Source organism: Manis pentadactyla, chromosome 9, assembly GCF_030020395.1.
Source record: "Manis pentadactyla isolate mManPen7 chromosome 9, mManPen7.hap1, whole genome shotgun sequence".
NCBI lineage: Eukaryota > Metazoa > Chordata > Mammalia > Pholidota > Manidae > Manis > Manis pentadactyla.
Window position 1 is genome coordinate 56918301 of NC_080027.1, and position 21486 is coordinate 56939786.

General features: G+C 43.3%; 1 protein-coding gene across 2 annotated transcripts; it reads left to right on the plus strand.

Annotated features, from left to right (window-relative positions):
• The first annotated feature begins 70 nt into the window (after window positions 1-70).
• NCR3LG1 (natural killer cell cytotoxicity receptor 3 ligand 1) lies at window positions 71-18166 on the plus strand. Of its 2 annotated transcripts, XR_005025372.2 has the most exons (6): window positions 316-587; window positions 2588-2935; window positions 7553-7879; window positions 9412-9539; window positions 10343-11059; window positions 17226-18166. XR_005025372.2 is itself a non-coding variant. In XM_057507436.1 (5 exons), the coding sequence occupies exons 1-4, from the start codon at window positions 497-499 to the stop codon at window positions 9516-9518; spliced, it is 873 nt and encodes a 290-aa protein (XP_057363419.1). In that variant the 5' UTR covers window positions 71-496; the 3' UTR covers window positions 9519-9539; window positions 10343-11633. The 2 variants fall into 2 exon arrangements, 1 of the variants encoding a protein (XP_057363419.1); XM_057507436.1 differs by lacking the exon at window positions 17226-18166 and having other exon boundaries at window positions 71-587; window positions 10343-11633.
• Window positions 18167-21486: the final 3320 nt, after the last annotated feature.

Sequence of the window (21486 nt, forward strand, 5' to 3'; positions counted from 1 at the left end):
CTTACATACATGACCTTAATGTTAAGCAGCATCTGAGTACCATGTCTCTCTCAATGCTAGGCAGCGATGAAGGGCACTCGAAGTCAAGAGTTTCCGCGTGGGTGGTACGACAAGTGACCTCCCCGCGCGTGCGCCGCGCTCGGACATTGCTTCCACTAACCGTGGTCGCCAACCCCGGTGCATTTTCCTTCGCTGCCCGGGCGAATCGGGTCTAGCCTCGGTTAACGAAGTGTACTTGACGGCTGACCTGTCCCCGGACCCCAGCCGCGCGCCACAAGTTTCTTTCTGGGTAAGCGGCGTGACCCAAACGACTTCGCAGAGCTGCCGAGGGGGTAAAAAACCTGGGACGTGGCAATGCCCCCCCGCGTCTCATCCGGACCGAAGCGCAGGACTTCTTCCATCTTTCGCGGGGTGTGATCAGCCGGCCGCGCAGCCGCAGAACGGGAACTGCGGCTCCGCCCCCGTGGCTAGCGGCTGCGGCCGGCTGCGCGAGGCTATGGACAAGGCCGAGGGATCAGCCGGCCGCGCGTGGTGGGCCTTCGCGCAGCTCCTGGTCCTGGGTCTGTGGCGCACGCTGCCCACTGCAGGTAGGACGCGGCGGCGGCGGCGGGGAAGGCGGGGGGAGAGGAGAAGGCGGTGGCGGGGGAGGGGAGGATGGCGGGGGGTGGTGGTGGGTGATGGGGAAGGCGGGGGTGGGTGGTGGGTGATGGGGAAGGCGGGGGTGGGGTGGTGGGTGATGGGGAAGGCGGGGGGTGGTGGTGATGGGAAAGGCGGGGGGGGGGTGAGGGAGGGAAGGCGGGGGCGGGGTGGCTGTCGCTGGGCTCTTCGGGCCGCACCCCGTATCAGGTGCTCCCTGGAGCTATACCTTAAAGCGCGCCGACTCTGAGCTCTCGTTTTGTGAAATGCTGGCTGCGTTTACGCATTCAGGACTGCACCCGCCATACTGACGCGTAATGTCGAGCTCAGTCGGCACTTGGGGGAGCCTAGACTGAGCGCCTCCTTGGGTTCTGTGCACTGGCTGCCACTTTAATTTCTTACAGCGCGTCTTGCATCCTTCGGGGCGCAGGCACGGAGAAGAAAAGTGGGGATGGGGTGAATAAGAAAAACACTCCACCTGCGAATCGGTGGGGCATCTTGACTTTACTAAAGTCTTACAGAATATTTTAACCTCATGGTGACACTCAAACGTTCCCTTTCACTGCTTTGGGAACAGTGATGGATGTTTCTGTCTAATTACCGAGCAGGAAACCAAAGGGCTGAAAGGCATGTGAAGAGATGTTTAAACACATTACTGACCATAGAATAGCAGTGTAAACAACAGTAGGGTGACACTAGACTGGCCCAGATTGGCTGCTTTATGCCAAGTAGTGGGGGATGTGGCACCTAGGAGACCATGCAGGTGTCCATCCCTAGGGCTGTAGATAAGCCAAACAAGGACGCTCACCTTGGAGAACTGGGCAGCAACTTCAAGGAATGGACTAGCTGTACACATAGCCATGTGGAAAGGTCTTGAAAGAATAGTGCTAAGAGAAGAAATACCAAGTTCAATGACGCTTCTGTAAGTTTGAGAAACAAAACGACAGTTTAAAAGAGAACAAAATTAAGACGTTAAACATCTTAGAATGATTGCCTGAGTGGGGAGGGAAACAAAAATAAAAAAAGAATAAATAGTATTTCTATACACTTGCAATGAGCAATCCAAAAGTAAAATTAAATCAATTCTACTTATGATACTATCAAATAGAAGAAGATACTTAGGAATTTAACAAAAGCAGCACAAAACCTGCACTCTGAAAACTGTAAAACTATTGAAAGGAATTAAAGAAGATTAAATAAATGAAATAGAAAAACATTGTGTCTTAGTCTGCTCAGGCTGCCATAATAAATACCTTACACTGAGCTGCTTAAAAGCAGAAATTTATTTCTTACAGTTCTGGAGTCTGGGAAGTCCAAGATCAAGGTGCTGCCTGATTTGGTTCCTAGTGAGGCGCCTCTTCCTGTCCTGTAGATCAATATCCTCTATGTTACTGTATCCTCATGTGTGAAAAAGAGACATTCTCTCTCTCATGTCTGTTCTAAGACCATTAATGAGGGCTCCACCCTCCTGACCTAATTACCTCTCACAGGCCCCACCTTCATATGCCATCATGCTGGGGATTAGTCCTCTCCTCAATATATGAATTTTGGGGAAACAGAAACATTCAATCCATAGCACATCCCCAAAACACATTCATGGATCAGAAGACAACATTGTTAACGTGGCAGCACTCCACAAATTGATCTACAGAGTCAGTGCAGTTCCTACAAGAATCTCAGCTGACTTTGTAGAAACTTATAAGCTGATTCTAAAATTCCTATGCAATTGCAAGGGAGAGAATAGCCAAAACTATCTTGAAAAAAGGAGAACAAAATTGGAGGATCTCATGTGGATTAAAAAAGAACCATGAACAGAGGGCCTCTGTACCTGAATCTGCCCTCTCTCCCTGAAAAAAAGGAATTTGTTTCGAACACTGTGGAAGTGTTTGAGAGTACCATGCCTATGCTTTTCCCAAGGATTTCCCATAACAGAGTTCTCTTATTGCCACAGGTGCTCTGGAAGTGGAGATGGCAGGGACGACTCAGAGAGTATTCCTGAATGACAATGCCACCATTTTCTGCAAGGTGTCTTGTTTCTCACACGTGGACATCAGGATTATGGGTATCACCTGGTTTCGGAAGAGTCAGGCCTCTGAAAGAGAGGTGAAACTATTTGAGTTTTTTGGAAACCATCAAGAGGCATTCCGATCTGGGGCCATAGTGTTGCCGCGGAGGCTGACGAGGGGGGACGCCTCATTGCAACTGCCACGAGTCCAGCTGGGGGAAGCAGGAGAGTACCGATGTGAGGTGGTAATCACCCCTCAGAAGGCACTGGGAAGAGTCTGGCTGGAGGTTGTCGGTGAGTGCCTGAGGGTAACGCCCTGTGGTTCCTGTGGTGCTGAGGCCTGGGGTGGGTATGTGGATGGGCTGAGTGGAGTGGAGGTTTAGGGCATGGGCCTAGGAGTCAGGTAGACATGGGCGTGGTCCTGGGCTTCCATAGGCAGACAGACAACTTTGAGCAAGTAATTAATCACACTGAACCTCACTGCTTTTCCCTCTAAACAAATGTGATAGTACTTACCTGAGAGGACTGACATAGGGAAGAGTATGCAGAAGTGCAGGTAGAATGCTTCGTATAGTGCTTGGCCCAGGGTGAGTGCTCAGTAAGCTATAGCACTTTTTATATAATTCACCTAGTGTGTGGACAGTCAGTGTTCCTTGAAGAGGTGTTTGAAAGGTAGCTGGGAGAGAGACGCTGGGCTCTGGCTCCACAGAGCTGAGTCCTGTTCCCATTTTGCTCCTTCCAAACTGGGTGGTCGAGCCAGCCATTTAACATCTTTGGGCCTCAATTTTCCCATGTACAAAATTGGGTGCTAAATCATACCTACCTCCTAGTGTTCTGAAGATTACATATAAGAATGTATGCAAATACCTCGCTGAGTGCTGTTCTGAGGTAGGTACTCAGCTAAGACTTAAAACAACAATATCCCCCAAACACCTCTTTGTACCCCCTTTCTTCTATTATAAACTGGTCTGAGGTAAGTGGATGAACTTGGGGGAGTATTTGTTTTCGAGGGCTGCCTTAACAACATAACACTGATGGGGTGGCTTAAGTAATAGAAAGTTATTTTCTCATATATTCTGGAATCCAGAAGTCTGAGATTAAGGTATCAGCAGGTTGATTTCTTCCTGAGGCCTTTTTGTTGGGTGGCCATCTTCTTCCTGTGTCTTCACATGTCCTTCCCTCTGTGCATGTGTGTCCTAATCTCTTCTTATAAAGACATCAGTCATATTAGATTAGGGCCCAACTTAATTACCTCATTTTAAACTTAATTGCCTCATTAAAGACCCTGTCTCCAAGTACAGTCACAATCTGAGAGACTAGGGTTAAGACTTCAGACATATAAAATTTGAGGGGTCACAACTCAGCCTATTAAGGGGGGCAGTGTCTATAGCTCTCTAAATTTGTACTTGAGACTTAAGATGTTTTGTACAGATTTACTTGGTGGGGTGATATATATTAGGATTCATTTCCTTTGCAACTGACAGCCTAAAATAAAAGTTTTTAAAAATATTAATAGACTTTATTTTTTAGAACAGTTTTAGATTTACAGAAAAATTGCAAAGATAGGACTGAGTTCCCACACTGTACTATCTGGCTACTATAGCTTTCTAGGAAGTCTTGAAGTCTGTTTGTGTAGAAGTCTTGAAGTCCACTATTGCTGATCTTCTTCAGTATTGTGTTAGCTATTCTGGGCCTTTTGCCTTTCTGTATAAACGTCAGAATCAGTTTCTTGATATCAACAAAATACTTCCTAGGAGTTTGATTGCATTGAATCTATCATTCAAAATTGGAAAGAATTGACATTCAGTTGGAAAGAATTGACATCTTAACCATATTAATTCTTCTTATTCATGAACACAGACTATCTCTTCATTTATTTAGATCTTTCATCAGAGTTCTATAGTTTTCTTCATGTAGATCCAGTACCTATTTTGTTACAGTTATACCTAAGTATTTTTAATGCCTTCTGTGGTTTTAATTGAACATTTTACCTGATTACATGTTCTCCCCTCTCTGTATTCCTTATACTTATTTAAAAATTTTTTCTTAGTGATTGCCCCAGAGATTGCAGTGTAAATTTACAGTAACTCTAAGTCCACTTTCAAATAACACTTCATGGGTGGTACAGGCACCTTAAAACAGTGTATTCTCAATTCTGCCCTCCCTCTCTTACAGCATTACTGTCATTCATTTCATTTATCTGTCTGCTATACCACCCAGTATATTGTTGCTATTATTATTTTGAATGAACGGTGATCTATTAGATCAATTAAGCATAAGAAAATTAATGTTTTATTTTACCTTCTTATATTCCTTTTCTGACACTCTTCCTTTCTTTATGTAGTTCTAGTTTCTGACTTTTAACCATTTTTCTTCTTCCTGAAGAACTTTTACCAGCTTACAAGGCAGGTTCACTGGTGACAAATTCCCTTGGTTTTTGTTTGTCCAAGGAAGTCTTTATTTATCCTTTACTTTTGGAGGATAACTTTTCAGACACAGGATTCTAGATTTGTTGTTTCCTTAAATAGTTCAGATGTTTCATTCTCTCTTCTTGCTTCCATTTAAGGAGTCCAGTGTCATTCTTATCCTTGTTCTTCTATAAGTCAGTTTTTTTTCCCCCTATGGCTTCTTTCGAGATTTTTCTTTTTTGTTTTTCTGCTTTTTGGATATAATATGCCTAGATACAGATTTTTTTGGTGTTTTTCCTGCTTGGTATTCTCCAAGATTTCTGGGTCTATGCTTTGGTGTCTGTCATTATTTCTGGAAAATTCTCAGCTATTAATTTTCAAAATATTTCTTCTGCTTCTTTCTCTTTTCTTCTTCTGGTATTCACATTACATTTATGTTTATACCTTTTGCAATTGTCCCACAGTTCTTGGATATTCTGTTCCCATTCTGCTTCCCCCCACCTTCTTTTTTTCTCTTTGTGTTTCAGTTCTTCAAAATGTAATTTCAAAAATCAGGCTAGCTGCTTTTCCCTTGACAGTGTTCAGTGTACCAGGGAGTCCCATCAAAGGCATTCATCATTTCTTTCGTAGTGTTTTTGATTTTTAGCATTTCTTTTGGTTCTTAGGTTTTCCTTCTCTCTGCTTACATCATTCATATGTTCCTGGGTGTTGGCTGCTTTTCCCATTGGTGCGCTTAACATTTTAACCATGGGTGTTTGAAATTCCCTATCTGATAATTCCAAAATCGGTGTCATTACCAGAGTCTGGTTCTAATGCTTGCTTTGTCTTTTCATACTTTTCAACATGCTTTGTAAATTTTTGTTGAAAGTCAGATATTTTATATTGGGTAATAAGAACTGAGGTAAATAGGCTTTTAGTCTGAGATCCTATGTTAACTTGGTTAGGATTTGGGCTCTGCTTAATGTTGAAGACTTCAGTTTCCTCTAGTGTCTCTTTTCCCCCTTCCATTTTCTTTGAGTTTCCCTATGAACTTGTTCTTAAATAGAATCACTGTCTTGAAGTGTTCTCTGTTGTAATGTACTGTTTTAATACTGGAGGCCTTTTGATGTGGTGGGAGAGTGTTGAGGAGAGAAAGCAATCTGTAATCTTATGATTAAATCTCATTTTTTTGAGTGGCCTGAGCCCCTGGGCTGTGACCTTTAGAAGTGTTCCTAGGTGAGACAGAAAGGCTAGTGGGGGCTGGGGCTGGCTAATCATCCTTCTCCCGGGTCACATAAGTCTCCGGCAATGTCTTGTCCCTTGAGAGCATCCTTTGTTATAGAGAATGCACCAGGTATATTTTTAAATGGTTACTTTTTCCTTCCCCTGTCCAAAAGAGGAGGTGATTTTTCTTGACTCTTCTCTGAGAGAACCTCGTGGGGTTCCTGGAGGTAAAAGCCATGAAAGTGTGGTGGCCCTCCTAACACCCCAGGAATTTTTTTGCTCTCAAGCTAGTCCACACTCATCCTTTAACACTTTGTCAGAGTTCCTGCTGAAGTGTGTCTACCTGTTTATGGCTCCAGCAGCTTCTGCATAAGGTAATATAATCTCAGTTGTGATTCTCTCAGTCTGCCTGTCTTTCTAGTTTTCAGGGTGCTGGTTTGTCCTGTCACCTCAGCTCTCTGATGGATTAAAGGAAAGCTGTGGATTTGCTCTTTGTCCAGTTCAGCTTTTTTTTTTTTTTTTTTGTTATGAGGCTAGATGTGACAACTTTGAGGATCTTTACCTGTCAGAGGGGAAACTAGAAGTCAGCAGGGGCTTTTAAAGAGGTAGTTTATTTTTCTTTTACACAAATATAGCCAGCCCAGGGCAGGTATGGCAGTTCTGTGATTATCTGGGATGTAGGATCCTTTTATCTTGTCACTTTGCTGTCCTCTACATGTAGCTTCCACCTGATGTTAGGGAGTGGCTTCTCCATCTCTAGCCATCACCTGGTATTCCAGTCATTCTGTAGGAAGGAGGAATGGGAGAGGGAGAGAAGGACAAGTCCTTTCCTTTCAAATACCCCTGTCATTTAGGGATACCTCCTGGAAGTTGCTCTCGCCACTTCTGATTACATCCAAACCACTAGACCGTCGGCTCCCATGCCTATACCCAGCTGCAGTGGAGGCCGGGAGGTGTAACTTCAATGTGGATGTGTCACTGAAAAATCTAAATTGGCAGCAATCAGCCATCTCTACAACAGTGTTCCAAGGCTTTCCTCAGATTCTCAGGGGTGTCTTTGACACAAAGTAGCTTTTTTATTAAAAAACACAAAGCTCTGTTTTATAAAACTGTTCTGAGAGTAGGGGTGATGGTATTAGCACCCTGCTGGAACCGGGACCAGCCTAGCCAGGATATTCAGCCTAAGAGGAATTCCATTCAGTTTACTCACCTTTCCTGAAGGTTTGCTGTCGGCCCGTCTTTGGACTGATAATAAGCTATTAACTTCCTATTCTCAAGGTATGACTTCTCTCCCCGGCAGCTTACCCGGTCAGCCGCTTATTCCTAGACCAAGCCATGATGAAAGAAAATCAAAAGAAACACATTTCATGTACATCAAGTGGGTTTTACCCAAAGGACATTAATATAACGTGGAAAAAATGGACCTGGAAGAAACCCCAGTATCTGGAGTTTTCTGAGGGTGTCAACACTACTCCTGCCGTGAAGAATGAGGATGGTACATTTAATATCACTAGCTTCTTGAGCCTGAACCCCTCTCTGGAAGATAATGTGACCATCTACCAGTGTGAGATATGGCATATATCCTTGCATGCCTCCCAGAGGCTAAACTTCACTCTGACTATGATAGGTAAGCATCCTCCTGGACATCCCCCCACTCTTCATCTTGAGGAGGTGTAACAAAAGTGGTTCCCTGGTGGTCAAGGGGAAGATGGGAGCCAATGGGGAAGGAGAGAAAGCTTGGTCAGGTCTAGCTCAGCCCCAGAGTCAGCAGTCTAGACTAGGTCGCTAAGCTGGGGCAGACAGTCTAATGGCTGAAGAGTGGTGACGATGGTTCTCAGGTGGAAACAGAGCTACCTGTTAGCTTAGCTCATGGCAGTTTTAATGATCTCAGTGGTCTATATGGCCAGCTGCTACGAGACAAGGGACAAAATCCTGTCCGTGTCTTCTAAGGATAAGGGTCTGTCGGGGGCCAGGAACCCAGCCCTGCCAGCCACAATTCTGGTCAAGGTCCAGGTCCACTGCAAACTGTTGGTTGGTAGAGGCTGAATCAGTGGTTCTGTCTTATGGTTTGTGCCCAAGATGGGGAGGCCATAGTAGGATAGTCCTGCACATACCCAGGGCTTTCCCCAGGCACACTGGATCCTTAGCTTAAGATAACACAGCTCGCTATAGAGCCCTTTCTGTTGGTGGGATGAGGTTCATTGAGCTCATATCCTGGCTTCTGGCCATGTCATGGCTCTGGTCCTGGGTAGGATGATCCTCCTGGTTAAATGCATCTAGTGGGCACTGAGAGAGGTAAGGAGGACAGGGGCTGACTGGAGGCCACCAGGGATGTGGTCTGGGTCTGCCAGATGGGGACTGGGATGGTCCTGTAGAGAGAGAGGAGTTGTTCCTGGAAGTAAGGGCTAGTGATTGTGTGTGTGTGTGTGTGTGTGTGTGTGTGTGTGTGTGTGTATGTGTGTTGGGTATGTATAGGGCATAGGGAGTATGAAATGGAGCTATGCTTTATATGTGTGGTGTAAGGGGTTGGTCTGGGTGATACATATGTCTTGGTCTATTTGGGCTGCTATAACAAACTGCCACAGACTGGGTGGCTTATAAACAACAGCATTTAATTTCTTTTAGTTCTGGAGGGCTGAAAGTCTAAGATCAGTGTGCCAGCATAGTTTGGGTGAGGGCCCTCTTCCAGGTTGCAGACTTCTCATTGTATCCTCATATGGTGGAAGGGCTGAGGGATCTATCCAGGGCCTCTTTTATAAGGGCACTAATCCATTTCACGAGCCCCACCACCTAACACCATCACATCCGGCAATAGGATTTCAACTTGGGACTTTGGGTGGGGACACAGACCTTCAGTCTGTAGCAGTATATAAATGACATCGGGTGGTGTAGTAGTATGAACAGGGCATGGCATGTGTATATGGTATGTGGTGTTTGACACTGCAGTGTATTTCTGGCAAGTGCTGAACACACTGATATGATATGTGGAGGTGAACATGATGGGCATGGAAGATGCCAAGATGTGTGACAGAGGGTCAGTAGTTACATTTCTGATGGGAAAAACGACATACACCCACACAGATCCTAGCAGAAGTTGTGTGGTCTCTTAGGCCCCTGTGAGTAGGTTTCTTAATGTTCTCCTTCTCTTTCTCTATGCAGATTCAGAGCATACAACTGTTTTGTACATCATTCTTTCCGTTATTGGATCTGTCTTGCCAATTGGACTGCTTTTATTAATTTTATTTCGGTTTCTTCAGAAAAGGTAAGGGGCGCAAAAGGAAGTCCAGGTCTGTGTTTTGGAGTTGGCTCTCTGAGTTTGGGGACTGTAACCTGTGGGTGGTGTTGGAAGTCTCAGGATTGATGCTGTCAGAACTGGGGTTTTCTAAGGGTGGTCGTGTGTGTGGTATGTGGCTGTTTTCAATGTCACGTTGGGGAAGAATTTTCTCACCTGATCTCTGTGGTGCCCTGTGACTCTGGGGAGATGCACTGTAAAGCCCCTCTGCCTTTTCATAATACACAAATCTCTGTGAATCAAACCTGACTTCATTAGTTCAGACTAGGCCTTTGAACTATGTGTGGACTACATTGTTGTTCTCCCACCTAGAGACCATGGCGTAGGGTAATTCCTTCCCCCAGGTACTCATATTTTGTTAATAGCTCAATGGCATAACTTACCACCAGATCTCACTGGTTTAACCAAGAATTCTAACCCTCATGTTTCCAAACATGCTTATCCCTGATTACAGCCAAATAGAAAATAAACTCAAGCTGTAGAGGCCCAAGAGACAAATGTAAATGCATTAGTTAAAATGATTCTAGGTAATAAAATTGCCCTCAATTATTTATGGGCCTGCTAAGACAGAATCTGTGCAATAGCTAATACATTTCATTATAAATGCTTTAGGAAAGTTAGAATAATCACTTAAGAAAAAAGGCTGTTTATCTAAAGTTGGCCAACTGATTCATGGGACTTATTCTCCTGATTGCATCTAGACCGCTGAGACAACTGGATATAAAATCATTTTCAAGTATTTCATAAGATATTTTTCAATATCATTATACTTATTGCCTTGTGGTTTCTTATTTCCAGGTGCTGACATTATTACCTGAAATTTGGCTGTGCTATCTATTGAAAAGAGAGACTAAGTCTTCATGATCAGCCTGGATTATGTGGTGGTTTGCAAGTATGGCTTCATTCCTTCACTCTTCCCTGTGTCCATGGTCTTTACCATATAACTTTGCAGTGCCATCCAGTGATGGGCTGCCACTTAATTGGGCTTAACCTTGTGACTTGATTTGGCCAATACAGTGGGGCAGAAGTGAAAGAATACTGTTCTAAGCCTAGCCCTCAAGAGGCCTTGTGTATTCCATTTGCTTTCTTTTGTGCTTCTGACATTGTGAGAGAAGGACACATCCACGCTAGCCTGCTGGAGGACGAGAGACACCAGAAGCTAGAGCTAGTTGCTCTAACGGAGACCAGTCTAGATCAGACAACAGCCACCCACCTCTCAAATATGTGAACAAATCTAGCTGAAGGCATCAGTGCCAACAGAGCCAACTCTCAAATATATGAGAAATAAATATTTATTTTTTCAAAGCTGCTGATTTTTAAACTGACTTGTTGCACAGCAAAAAGAACTGATAAATCTCAGGAAGGTGAGTTTTGACCAAAAAGTATGGTTGCCATGGAGATGAGACTGCTCAGACCCTCTGAAAGAGAGAGAGACAACTCACACCTGCTATGAAGAATGTATTCAGCCAACATGCTCCACCTGTTGCATCTCAGGGATCTGCTGCAGTATTCAAGGTTATTCCATGCTTTCCTTAGACAACTCCAGAAAATAGCTGAGAAAGGCAGAAGTCTTTGGGGCTCTCTGTTGGGTTGACAGAATCTTTCTCAGAGTTGTACTATAGTCTGAGGCTTTTGCTATCCAGTTTTTTCGTCTTCATCTCAGCACAGATATTAGACCTGCATAATGGTATGAAGGCTTTTTCCACCTACTCCTGTGCACTATCCCCTTTATCTTTTTTTAAATTCATTTTATTATCATTAATCTACAATTACATGAAGAACATTATGGTTACTAGACTCCCCCCTTCACCAAGTCCCCCCCACAAACCCCATTACAGTCACTGTCCATCAGCGTAGTAAGATGCTGTAGACTCACTACTTGTCTTCTCTGTGTTGCACAGCCACACCCCCCACGTTATACATGCTAATTGTAAGGCCCCCATTCTTTTTCCCTGCCCTTATCCCTCCCTTCCCACCCCTCCTGCCCAGTCCCTTTCCCTTTGGTAACTGTTAGTCCATTCTTGGGTTCTTTGATATTGCTGCTGTTTTTTTCCTTCAGTTTTTCTTTGTTCTTATACTCCACATATGAATGAAATCATTTGATACTTGTCTTTCTCCACCTGGCTTATTTCACTGAGCATAAAGCCTCTAGCTCCATCCATGTTGTTGCAAATGGTAGGATTTGTTTTCGTCTTATGGCCGAATAATATTCCATTGTGTATATGTACCACATCTTCTTTATCCATTCGTCTATTGATGGACACTTAGGTTGCTTCCATTTCTTGGCTATTGTAAATAGTGTTGCGATAAACATAGGGGTGCATCTGTCTTTTTCAAACTGGGCTGCTGCATTCTTAGGGTTAATTCCTAGAAGTGGAATTCCTGGGTCAAATGGTATTTCTATTTTGAGCTTTTTGAGGAACCTCCATACTGCGTTCCACAATGGTTGAACTAATTTGCATTCCCACCAGCAGTGTAGGAGGGTTCCCTTTTCTCTGCAACCTTGCCAACATTTGTTGTTGTTTGTTTTTTGGATGGTAGCCATCCTTACTGATGTGAGTTGATATCTCATTGTGGTTTTAATTTGCTTTTCTCTGATGACAAGCGATGTGGAGCATCTTTTCATGTGTCTGTTGGCCATCTGAATTTCTTCTGGAGAAATGTCTGTTCAGCTCCTCTGTCCATTTTTTAATTGGATTATTTACTTTTCGTTTGCTGAGGTGTGTGAGCTCTTTATATATTTTGGATGTCAACCTTTTATCGGTATGTCATTTATGAATATATTCTCCCATACTGTAGGGTACCTTTTTGTTCTATTGATGGTGTCCTTTGCTGTACAGAAGCTTTTCAGCTTGATATAGTCCCACTTGTTCATTTTTGCTTTTGTTTCCCTTGCCTGGGGAGATATGTTCATGAAGAAGTTGCTCATGTTTATTTCTAAGAGGTTTATTTTCATGACTTACATTCAGGTCTTTGATCAATTTCGAATTTACTTTTGTGTATGGGGTTAGACAGTGATCCGGTTTCATTCTCTTACATGTAGCTGTCCAGTTTTGCCAGCACCATCTGTTGAAGAGACTGTCATTTCCCCATTGTATGTCCATGGCTCCTTTATCATATATTAATTGACCATATATGTTTGGGTTAATGTCTGGGGTCTCTATTCTGTTCCACTGGTCTGTGGCTCTGTTCTTGTGCCAGTATCAAACTGTCTTGATTACTGTGGCTTTGTAGTAGAGCTTGAAGTTGGGGAGCGAGATCCCCCCCACTTTATTCTTCCTTCTCAGGATTGCTTTGGCTATTCGGGGTCTTTGGTGTTTCCATATGAATTTTTGAACTATTTGTTCTAACTCGTTGAAGAATGTTGTTGGTAATTTGATAGGGATTGCATCAAATCTGTATGTTGCTTTGGGCGGGATGGCCATTTTGACAATATTAATTCTTCCTAGCCAAGAGCATGGGATGAGTTTCCATTTGTTAGTGTCTTCTTTAATTTCTCTTAAGAGTGTCTTATAGTTTTCAGGGTATAGGTCTTTCACTTCCTTGGTAAGGTTTATTCCTAGGTATTTTATTCTTTTTGATGCAATTGTGAATGGAATTGTTTTCCTGATTTCTCTTTCTATTAGTTCATTGTTAGTGTATAGGAAAGCCACAGATTTCTGTGTGTTAATTTTGTATCCTGCAACTTTGCTGTATTCCGATATCAGTTCTAGTAGTTTCGGAGTGGAGTCTTTAGGGTTTTTTATGTACAATATCATGTCACCTGCAAATAGTGACAGTTTAACTTCTTCTTTACCAATCTGGATTCCTTGTATTTCTTTGTTTTGTCTAATTGCCGTGGCTAGGACCTCCAGTACTATGTTGAATAACAGTGGGGAGAGTGGGCATCCCTGTCTTGTTCCCGATCTCAGAAGAAAAGGTTTCAGCTTCTTACTGTTCAGTATGATGTTGGCTGTGGGTTTATCATATATGGCCTTTATTATGTTGAGGTACCTGCCCTCTATACCCATTTTGTTGAGAGTTTTTATCACGAATGGATGTTGAATTTTGTTGAATGCTTTTTCAGCATCTATGGAGATAATCATGTGGTTTTTGTCTTTCTTTTTGTTTATGTGGTAGATGATGTTGATGGATTTTCAGATGTTGTACCATCCTTGCATCCCTGGGATGAATCCCACTTGGTCATGCTGTATGATCCTTTTGATGTATTTTTGAATTTGGTTTGCTAATATTTTGTTGAATATTTTTGCATCTACATTCATCAGGGATATTGGTCTGTAATTTTCTTTTTTGATGGGGTCTTTGCCTGGTTTTGGTATTAGGTGATGTTGGCTTCATAGAATGAGTTTGGGAGTATTCCCTCCTCTTCTATTTTTTGGAAAACTTTAAGGAGAATGGGTATTATATCTTCTCTGTATGTCTGATAAAATTCCGAGGTAAATCCATCTGGCCCGGGGGTTTTGTTCTTTGGTAGTTTTTTGATTACTGCTTCAATTTCTTTGTTGGTAATTGGTTTGTTTAGATTTTGTGTTTCTTCCTTGGTCAGTCTTGGAAGGTTGTATTTTTCTAGGAAGTTGTCCATTTCTTCTAGGTTTTCCAGCTTAGCATATAGGTTTTCATAGTAGTCTCTAATAATTCTTTGTATTTCTGTGGGGTCCGTCATGATGTTTCCTTTCTCGTTTCTAATTCTGTTGATGTGTGTTGATTCTCTTTTCCTCTTAATAAGTCTGGCTAGAGGCTTATCTATTTTGTTTATTTTCTCAAAGAACCAGCTCTTGGTTTCATTGATTTTTTTCTATTGTTTTATTCTTCTCAATTTTATTTATTTCTTCTCTGATCTTTATTATGTCCCTCCTTCTGCTGACTTTAGGCCTCATTTGTTCTTCTTTTTCCAATTTTGATAATTGTGACGTTAGACTATTCAACTGGGTTTGTTCTTTCTTCTTTAAATATGCCTGGATTGCTATATACTTTCCTCTTAAGACTGCTTTTGCTGTATCCCACAGTAGTTGGGGCTTTGTGTTGTTGTTGTCATTTATTTCCATATATTGCTGAATCTCCATTTTAATTTGGTCATTGATCCATTGATTATTTAGGAGCATGTTGTTAAGCCTCCATGTATTTGTGAGCCTTTTCGCTTTCTTTGTACAATTTATTTCTAATTTTATACCTTTGTGGACTGAAAAGCTGGTAGGTAGAATTTCAGTCTTTTTGAATTTACTGAGGCTCTTTTTGCGGCCTCGTATGTGGTCTATTCTAGAGAATGTTCCATGTGCACTTGAGAAGAATGTGTATCCTGTTGCTTTTGGGTGTAGAGTTCTGTAGATGTCTATTAGGTCCATCTGTTCTAGTGTGTTGTTCAGAGCCTCTGTGTCCTTATTTTCTGTCTGGTGGATCTGTCCTTTGGAGTGAATGGTGTGTTGAAGTCTCCTAAAATGAATGCATTGCATTCTATTTCCTCCTTCAGTTCTGTTAGTATTTGTTTCACATATGCTGGTGCTACTGTGTTGGGTGCATATATATTTATAATGGTTATATCCTCTTGTTGGACTGAGCCCTTTGTCATTATGTAATGTCCTTCTTTATCTCTTGTCACTTTCTTTGTTTTGAAGTCTATTTTGTCTGATACAAGTACTGCAGCACCTGCTTTTTTCTCCCTGTTGTTTGCATGAAATATCTTTTTCCATCTCTTGACTTTTAGTTTGTCCACGTCTTTGGGTTTGAGGTGAGTCTCTTGTAAGCAGCATATAGATGGGTCTTGCTTTTTTATCCATTCAGTTACTCTATGTCTTTTCATTGGTGCATTCAGTCCATTTACATTTAGGGTGATTTTCAATAGGTATGTACTTATTGCCATTTTAGGCTTTAAATTCATGGTTACCAAAGGTTCCAGGTTACTTTCCTTACTATCTAAGAGTCTAACTTAACTCACTTAGTATGCTGTTACAAATACAATCTAAAGGTTCTTTTCTATTTCTCCTCCTTTTTCTTCCTCCTTCATTCTTTATATATTAGGTATCAAATTCTGTGCTTTTTGTCTATCCCTTCATTGACTTTGGGGGTAGTTAATTTAATTTTGCATTTGCTTCATAATTAGCTGTTCTACTTTCTTTACTGTGGTTTTATTACCTCTGGTGACAGCTATTAAACCTTAGGAAGACTTCCATCTATAGCAGTCCCTCCAAAATAGACTGCAGAGATGATTTGTGGGAGGTAAACTCTCTCAGCTTTTGCTTATCTGGAAATTGTTTAATCCCTCCTTCAAATGTAAATGATAATCTCGCCGGATAAAGTAATCTTGGTTCCAGGCCCTTCTGCTTCATGGCATTAAATACATCATGCAACTCCCTTCTGGCCTGTAAGGTTTCTGCTGAGAAGTCTGTTGTTAGTCTGATGGGCTTTCCTTTGTATGTGATCTTATTTCTGCCTCTGGCTGCTTTTAACAGTCTATCCTTGTCCTTGATCTTTCCCATTTTAATTACTATGTGTCTTGGTGTTGTCTTCCTTGGGTCCCTTTTGTAGGAGGATCTGTGGATCTCCATGGCCTGAGAGACTATCTCCTTCCCCAGATTGGGGAAGTTTTCAGCAACTACCTCCTCAGAGACACTTTCCGTCTCTTTCTCTCTCTCTTCTTCTGGTATCCCTATAATGCCAATATTGTTCCGCTTGGATTGGTCACACAGTTCTCTCAATATTCTTTCTTTCTTAGAGATCCTTTTTTCTCTCTGCACCTCAGCTTCTTTGTATTCCTCTTCTCTAGTTTCTATTTCATTTATTGTCTCCTCCACCATATCCAACCTGCTTTTAATACCCTCCATCATGCTCTTCAATGATTGGATCTCTGACCTGAATTCATTCCTGAGTTCTTGAATGTCTTTCCGTACCTCCATTAAACTGTTGATGATTTTTATTTTGAACTCCCTTTCAGGAAGAGTCACGAGGTCCATATCATTTAAATCTTTCTCTGGAGTTGTATTAATAATTTTACTCTGGACAAGGTTCCTTTGGCGTTTCATGATTGTATATGGCGCCCTCTAGTGCCCAGAAGCTCTAGTCTCTGGAGCTGCTGAGCCCCTGAAGTGATGTTGGGAGTCACAGGGGAGTGGTTTTGGTGCCTCGGGGGAGGAAATAGCTGTTCCCTGCTTCCCGGCTGCTGTGCCTGTCCCCACTGCCTGAACCAGTGGGCCAAGCACACAGGTATAAGTTTTTGTCCCAGAGTAGCCAGATATGGATCCCTGATTTCCACAAGCGGCTGGAATTCCAGTCTCCCCAGGAACTCTGCCTGTATTAACTTTCCAACCCAATAGTCATGCGAGTCTCATGAAAGCACCATGAAATGTAGGTTTGTGCTCCCAGAGCAGATCTCCGGAGCTAGGTATTCAGCAGTCCCAGACCTCCACTCCCTCCCTGCTCTGTTTCTCTTCCTCCCACCGTGAGCTGGAGTGGGGGAAGGGCTCTGGTCCCGCGGAGCCATAGCTCTGGTACGCTACCCCGTTTGGTGAGGTCTGCTCTTTTCTGCAGGTGTGTGCAGTCTGACGCCATCCTCTTTCCTGTTGCTCTCTCAGGATTAGTTGCGCCAACTATATTTTCTAATTGTATCCAGTTATAGGAGGAAGCCTCTGTCTCTCCTCTCACGCCACCATCTTTAATCTGTGTTCACTTTCCCCTTTATCTTTCACAGACAGTACCCCTAATAACTTTTTTGTAACTCCATCTTGAAAGCTGCCTCACAGAAGACCCAAACTGACACAAGGAGGGGCTGCTTTCATCATGCTACATTCCTGGCTTATTCAAGTGGAGGAACTGGTAGAATGACATTGGCCATTTACAGAGACAGACAGCAGAGGTCACAAGGTTTCTCAAGAGATTGTGTCAGTAACTGAAATTACTTTTCATGATGACCCAGACAGCTTGCTCAACAGCAGATTGTTTAAGCTGCCCTCCTTGATAGCCTTCTGCCAGTTATCTTATTCAAGGGAACAAAAGTAACACTTTATAAAGAAGACATGCAGATGAGAAATACATACATGAAAAGGTGCTCAGTATCACTAATCATCAGGGATTTGCAAAACCAGTGAGATATTACCTTACTGTGGTTAGAATGGCTGTCATCAAAAAGAGAAGAAATAATCGTTGGTGAGAATATGGAGAAAAGGGAACCCTCATGCATTGATGGGAATATAAATTGGTTTTGACAGGAATATAAATTGGTGCAGGCACTATGGAAAACAATATGGAAGTTCCTCAAAAAATTAAAAATACAGCTACCATATGTTCTAGCTATATCACTTCTGGGTATTTATCCAAAGAAAATGAAAGCACTAACTTAAAAAGATACCTGCATCCCATGTTCACTGAAGCATTATTTATAATAGCCAATTGTATAGCAAATTAATAAGAGGGGTTAATTTGAAAGTTACTGAGTAAAACAAGTTCTCATCATGAGAAAAATAATTTTGTGACTATACATGGTGGTGGATGTTGACTTATTGTGGTGATCATTGTATGAATATATGAATATTGAATCATGTATACCTGAAACATGTTAAATGTCTATTATGACTCAATATTTTTAAAAAAGAATACTTATATTTCTATATTTCAAGACTGGTCCATTTCTATTTCAAATTCTACTTCTTCGTTCAGTGCGACCAATCTACCTGATAGCATATGAATAATGCTATTCAACTGCACTTTTAATTTATCATCTCTGAGTTATTCTTTGATAGAAAATAAGCGACTTGTCAGGATCTCATAATGAGTAAAGGGTGTAGCTTGGAGTTTTAATCAGTGTGCCATATACCAAGGAAGTTCAGGCTGGGCTGTGAAGGATGAGCTGTATCTTTAGGTCTAGAGGAGAGGCTCACTGTGAACAGTTCTAGACTGTACTTAGGGGAGGACCTGTTGATTGGTGTGTTTGACCATTGTCTTATTTTCTGTAACAGAATCAAGGTGATTGGTGCTACTCCTAATTAAGCATAAGTACCTCATCCAGGAGAGAGGCTGACATGGCTGTGGAGAGTCTCATGCTAGGTGTTGGTCATGGGTAAGATACAGTGCAGTTGAAAGCAATTATCAGGGATGCGCAGTTGTATCTCAGGACATTTGTGGGGCAGAGAAGCCCTGTTCACATCTCTACCAGAAGTTATGGAGTAATGATCCTAAACACAGCTCTTCCATTGCTTGGGAGGGGCACAGTGAGCATATGGGCATAACTTGACCTGGAAGTCTCTTGGCTTAAGAGGGGTTAATTGAACTGACTCTTTTAGCGGAGCTCCTATCGGAGGGTGATTTAGAGTGGCCTCTAGTGGCCGCACGCGGGTATTGCGGCACCAGTGTGGTTGGTGCCCATTGCAAGACTAATTAGAGAAGGCAAGAAATCTCACACAGTAAACTGGAAGGAGGAACGTGGCAATAGTCGGAACTGTGTGACAGATTGAAGCAGTCCAAAGATGTCTACAGTGGTGGAAAGAATGACACTCTTTGGAAAAAAGTAGAAATGAAGTTTTATAAATTTAGTAAAACAAATGATAGTAATTTTGTAGAGAATGCAATAGAGTAGTAAAGTAATACAAGAGAAAGAAGGAAATAGATGGGAGAATCACAAATGAGAAAAAGTTAGATGTAAAGTGTGCGGGATTGCTGAATGGACATTATTGATCAGAAGGAAACCTATGATGTAGAAAAAAGAAAAGGCATTAAGGAGTTGCTAAGCTCAGAAATAAGCATGCTGGTCAGACCCTGAGAGGCCTGACGCAAGGCAAAAAAGAGGCAGAATTAGGGGATAATGTTCATCCTTCTATTTCTATGATGGATGGGAAACCAAGGACACGGTAGGAATTTAACAAAAGAAGTCTCAGTTGGAACTTAAATACTAAAAGTATTGCATTTACTTCTTTCTGGGTTACCCTGGAGTAAGTTCCCTTCCCCTATAATAATGGCATTGTGAGAAAAATGGGTATTGACCGAGTGAAGTAAACAGTACCTGGAGGCAGGGCTGCCCTGAGTCTGGTTCGCTTCACCTTGGGTGCTGATGGTCTGGGGAGGAGGAGGAGTTCGGGACGTAGTGTGCTACAGAGAGTGAGTGATACCCTTTCATGAAGGCGAGCTGAGGAGAGCTCTGGGTACTGCTGACCTGAGCCATACTTCTGTACACCACTTCTCCCAGTGAAGGAAATAAATCATGTGGTTGCACATACACTTTGTATCACCTGTTCCACACATTGGCATTGGTGCCTGGAGGACCCCAGGTCAGGGGAAAGTCTGCACTCATGTACCGGAAGTTGGCCAGTCTTTCACATCCCTCCAGATTGCAGCCTGCCCAGAGTGGAAATAGGGTAGGTGTAGTTAGCACCTGCTTCCCTTTCCCTGAAGATATACAATGCCCCAGGCAGGTGAGCCTGGCAGAGAGGACACCAGTCATTTAGATTTTAGTGCAACACACCCACTCTCTGGAACCCAATTCTGACTTCCCCCAGGCCCTTTCAAGCTGTAACAGGTCTGTTCTTCAAACCTGCCCCAGTCTTTGAGCAGGGTGGGATGGTGAAAACTTTGATGTGAAGAATTCATGTCTTCTTCCCCAAAGTCTCTGCCTATCTTCATACAACATAGGGTGTCTGATACCTTCAAGTGGGGAGACCTCAGAGGTGAGCACAGAGAACTACGGGGAGCCAGGGCCGCTTACAGAAAGCTCCCTAGGAAAGGGTGTGGGGAAGAGGTCCAGGGCAGGGCAGGGCTGGAAGGGTGCCAGCTGGGGAGGTCAGTGGGTCCTGTAGAAGCTGGGTGAGTCCTCTCCAGGAAAGGGCCAGAGAGCCACCTTAGTAAGCCTCACGGTGACTGGCTGGCAGTGTCAAATCCATAGGTGTAGGCCTGGACAGGTTTCCAGCATGGCTAGTGGGCTAGTTTCTCCAGCAATTCTGTGTCATGGGAAGAGTGTGGCTTGGCTTCCCTAGTCTGGTGAGCTCAGGACTGAGGCCGCAGACACAAGCCACACATTGCATGTTATTTGCAATGTCACACCGGGCTGGGGAAAGACAGGAGTGGTAGATGTGCCCCCTCAGTCTACACTGCCACCTGACTGGCTGGGGAGAGGGTAGCCTGGAAGGTAGGGACCCCAGTTCTTTTACAAGAAGGGGAAGATGGAGGGTTCACCATACTCAAGGGTGAGAGAGAGAGCTGGTGAGGTCCCTCTGACTTGCTTGGTGTTTTGGACATGATTTAGGCTGTCACATACCACAGCTGAACTTGTAGTCTCACATCTAGGACCTCAGGGGGCTTCCTAAGTTATACTTTCCCTTTTGGTCTAGAAACATCTGTCTCCCTGTGATGGATTTGACACTGAGAGCAAGGCGGCACCCTTATAAAATCTGGAGCTCAAGGCACTGGGACTGAGTGGTAAGAGGAAAAGGGCAGGGCATTGTCATGAGACAGACTCAGGTCCAAATCTTGGGTCTGCCACTTACTAGTTGTAATACCCCAGCAAGTTAACACCATGTCTGATTCTGCTTCCTCATCTGCAAACTCAGAGCAGAACATTGCTACCCTCAGCACTGGACCGCACTGACAAGGGGTATTTCCCTCCCCTTACCAGGGCACCTGGAGGGGAGCCAGTTCTGCAGACAGGAGGTGAACTAGCTTGGACAGCTCTGTTTGCTCTCACGTGATGCCCAAAGCTGGCCTGGAAGCAGCATATCAGAAACAAAATTCTCACAGAAGTTCCTGCTGGGCTGAGTGGGGCTCAGGGGAGGTTCTCTGTGCAGTTTAGGCCAGTACCTTAAAGAGGGGGTGCCCCAGGTGGAGGAAGAACCATCCATGGGGTAAGAACACCCACCATCCATGGGGTAAGAACACCCAGGGTGGGGTGCAAGGAAGGGTTGGCCCAGTTGCTTTCTCTGTGCATGGAACTTTCCAGTTCCTCCCTGAGCTAAGCTGTAAGGCTAGGG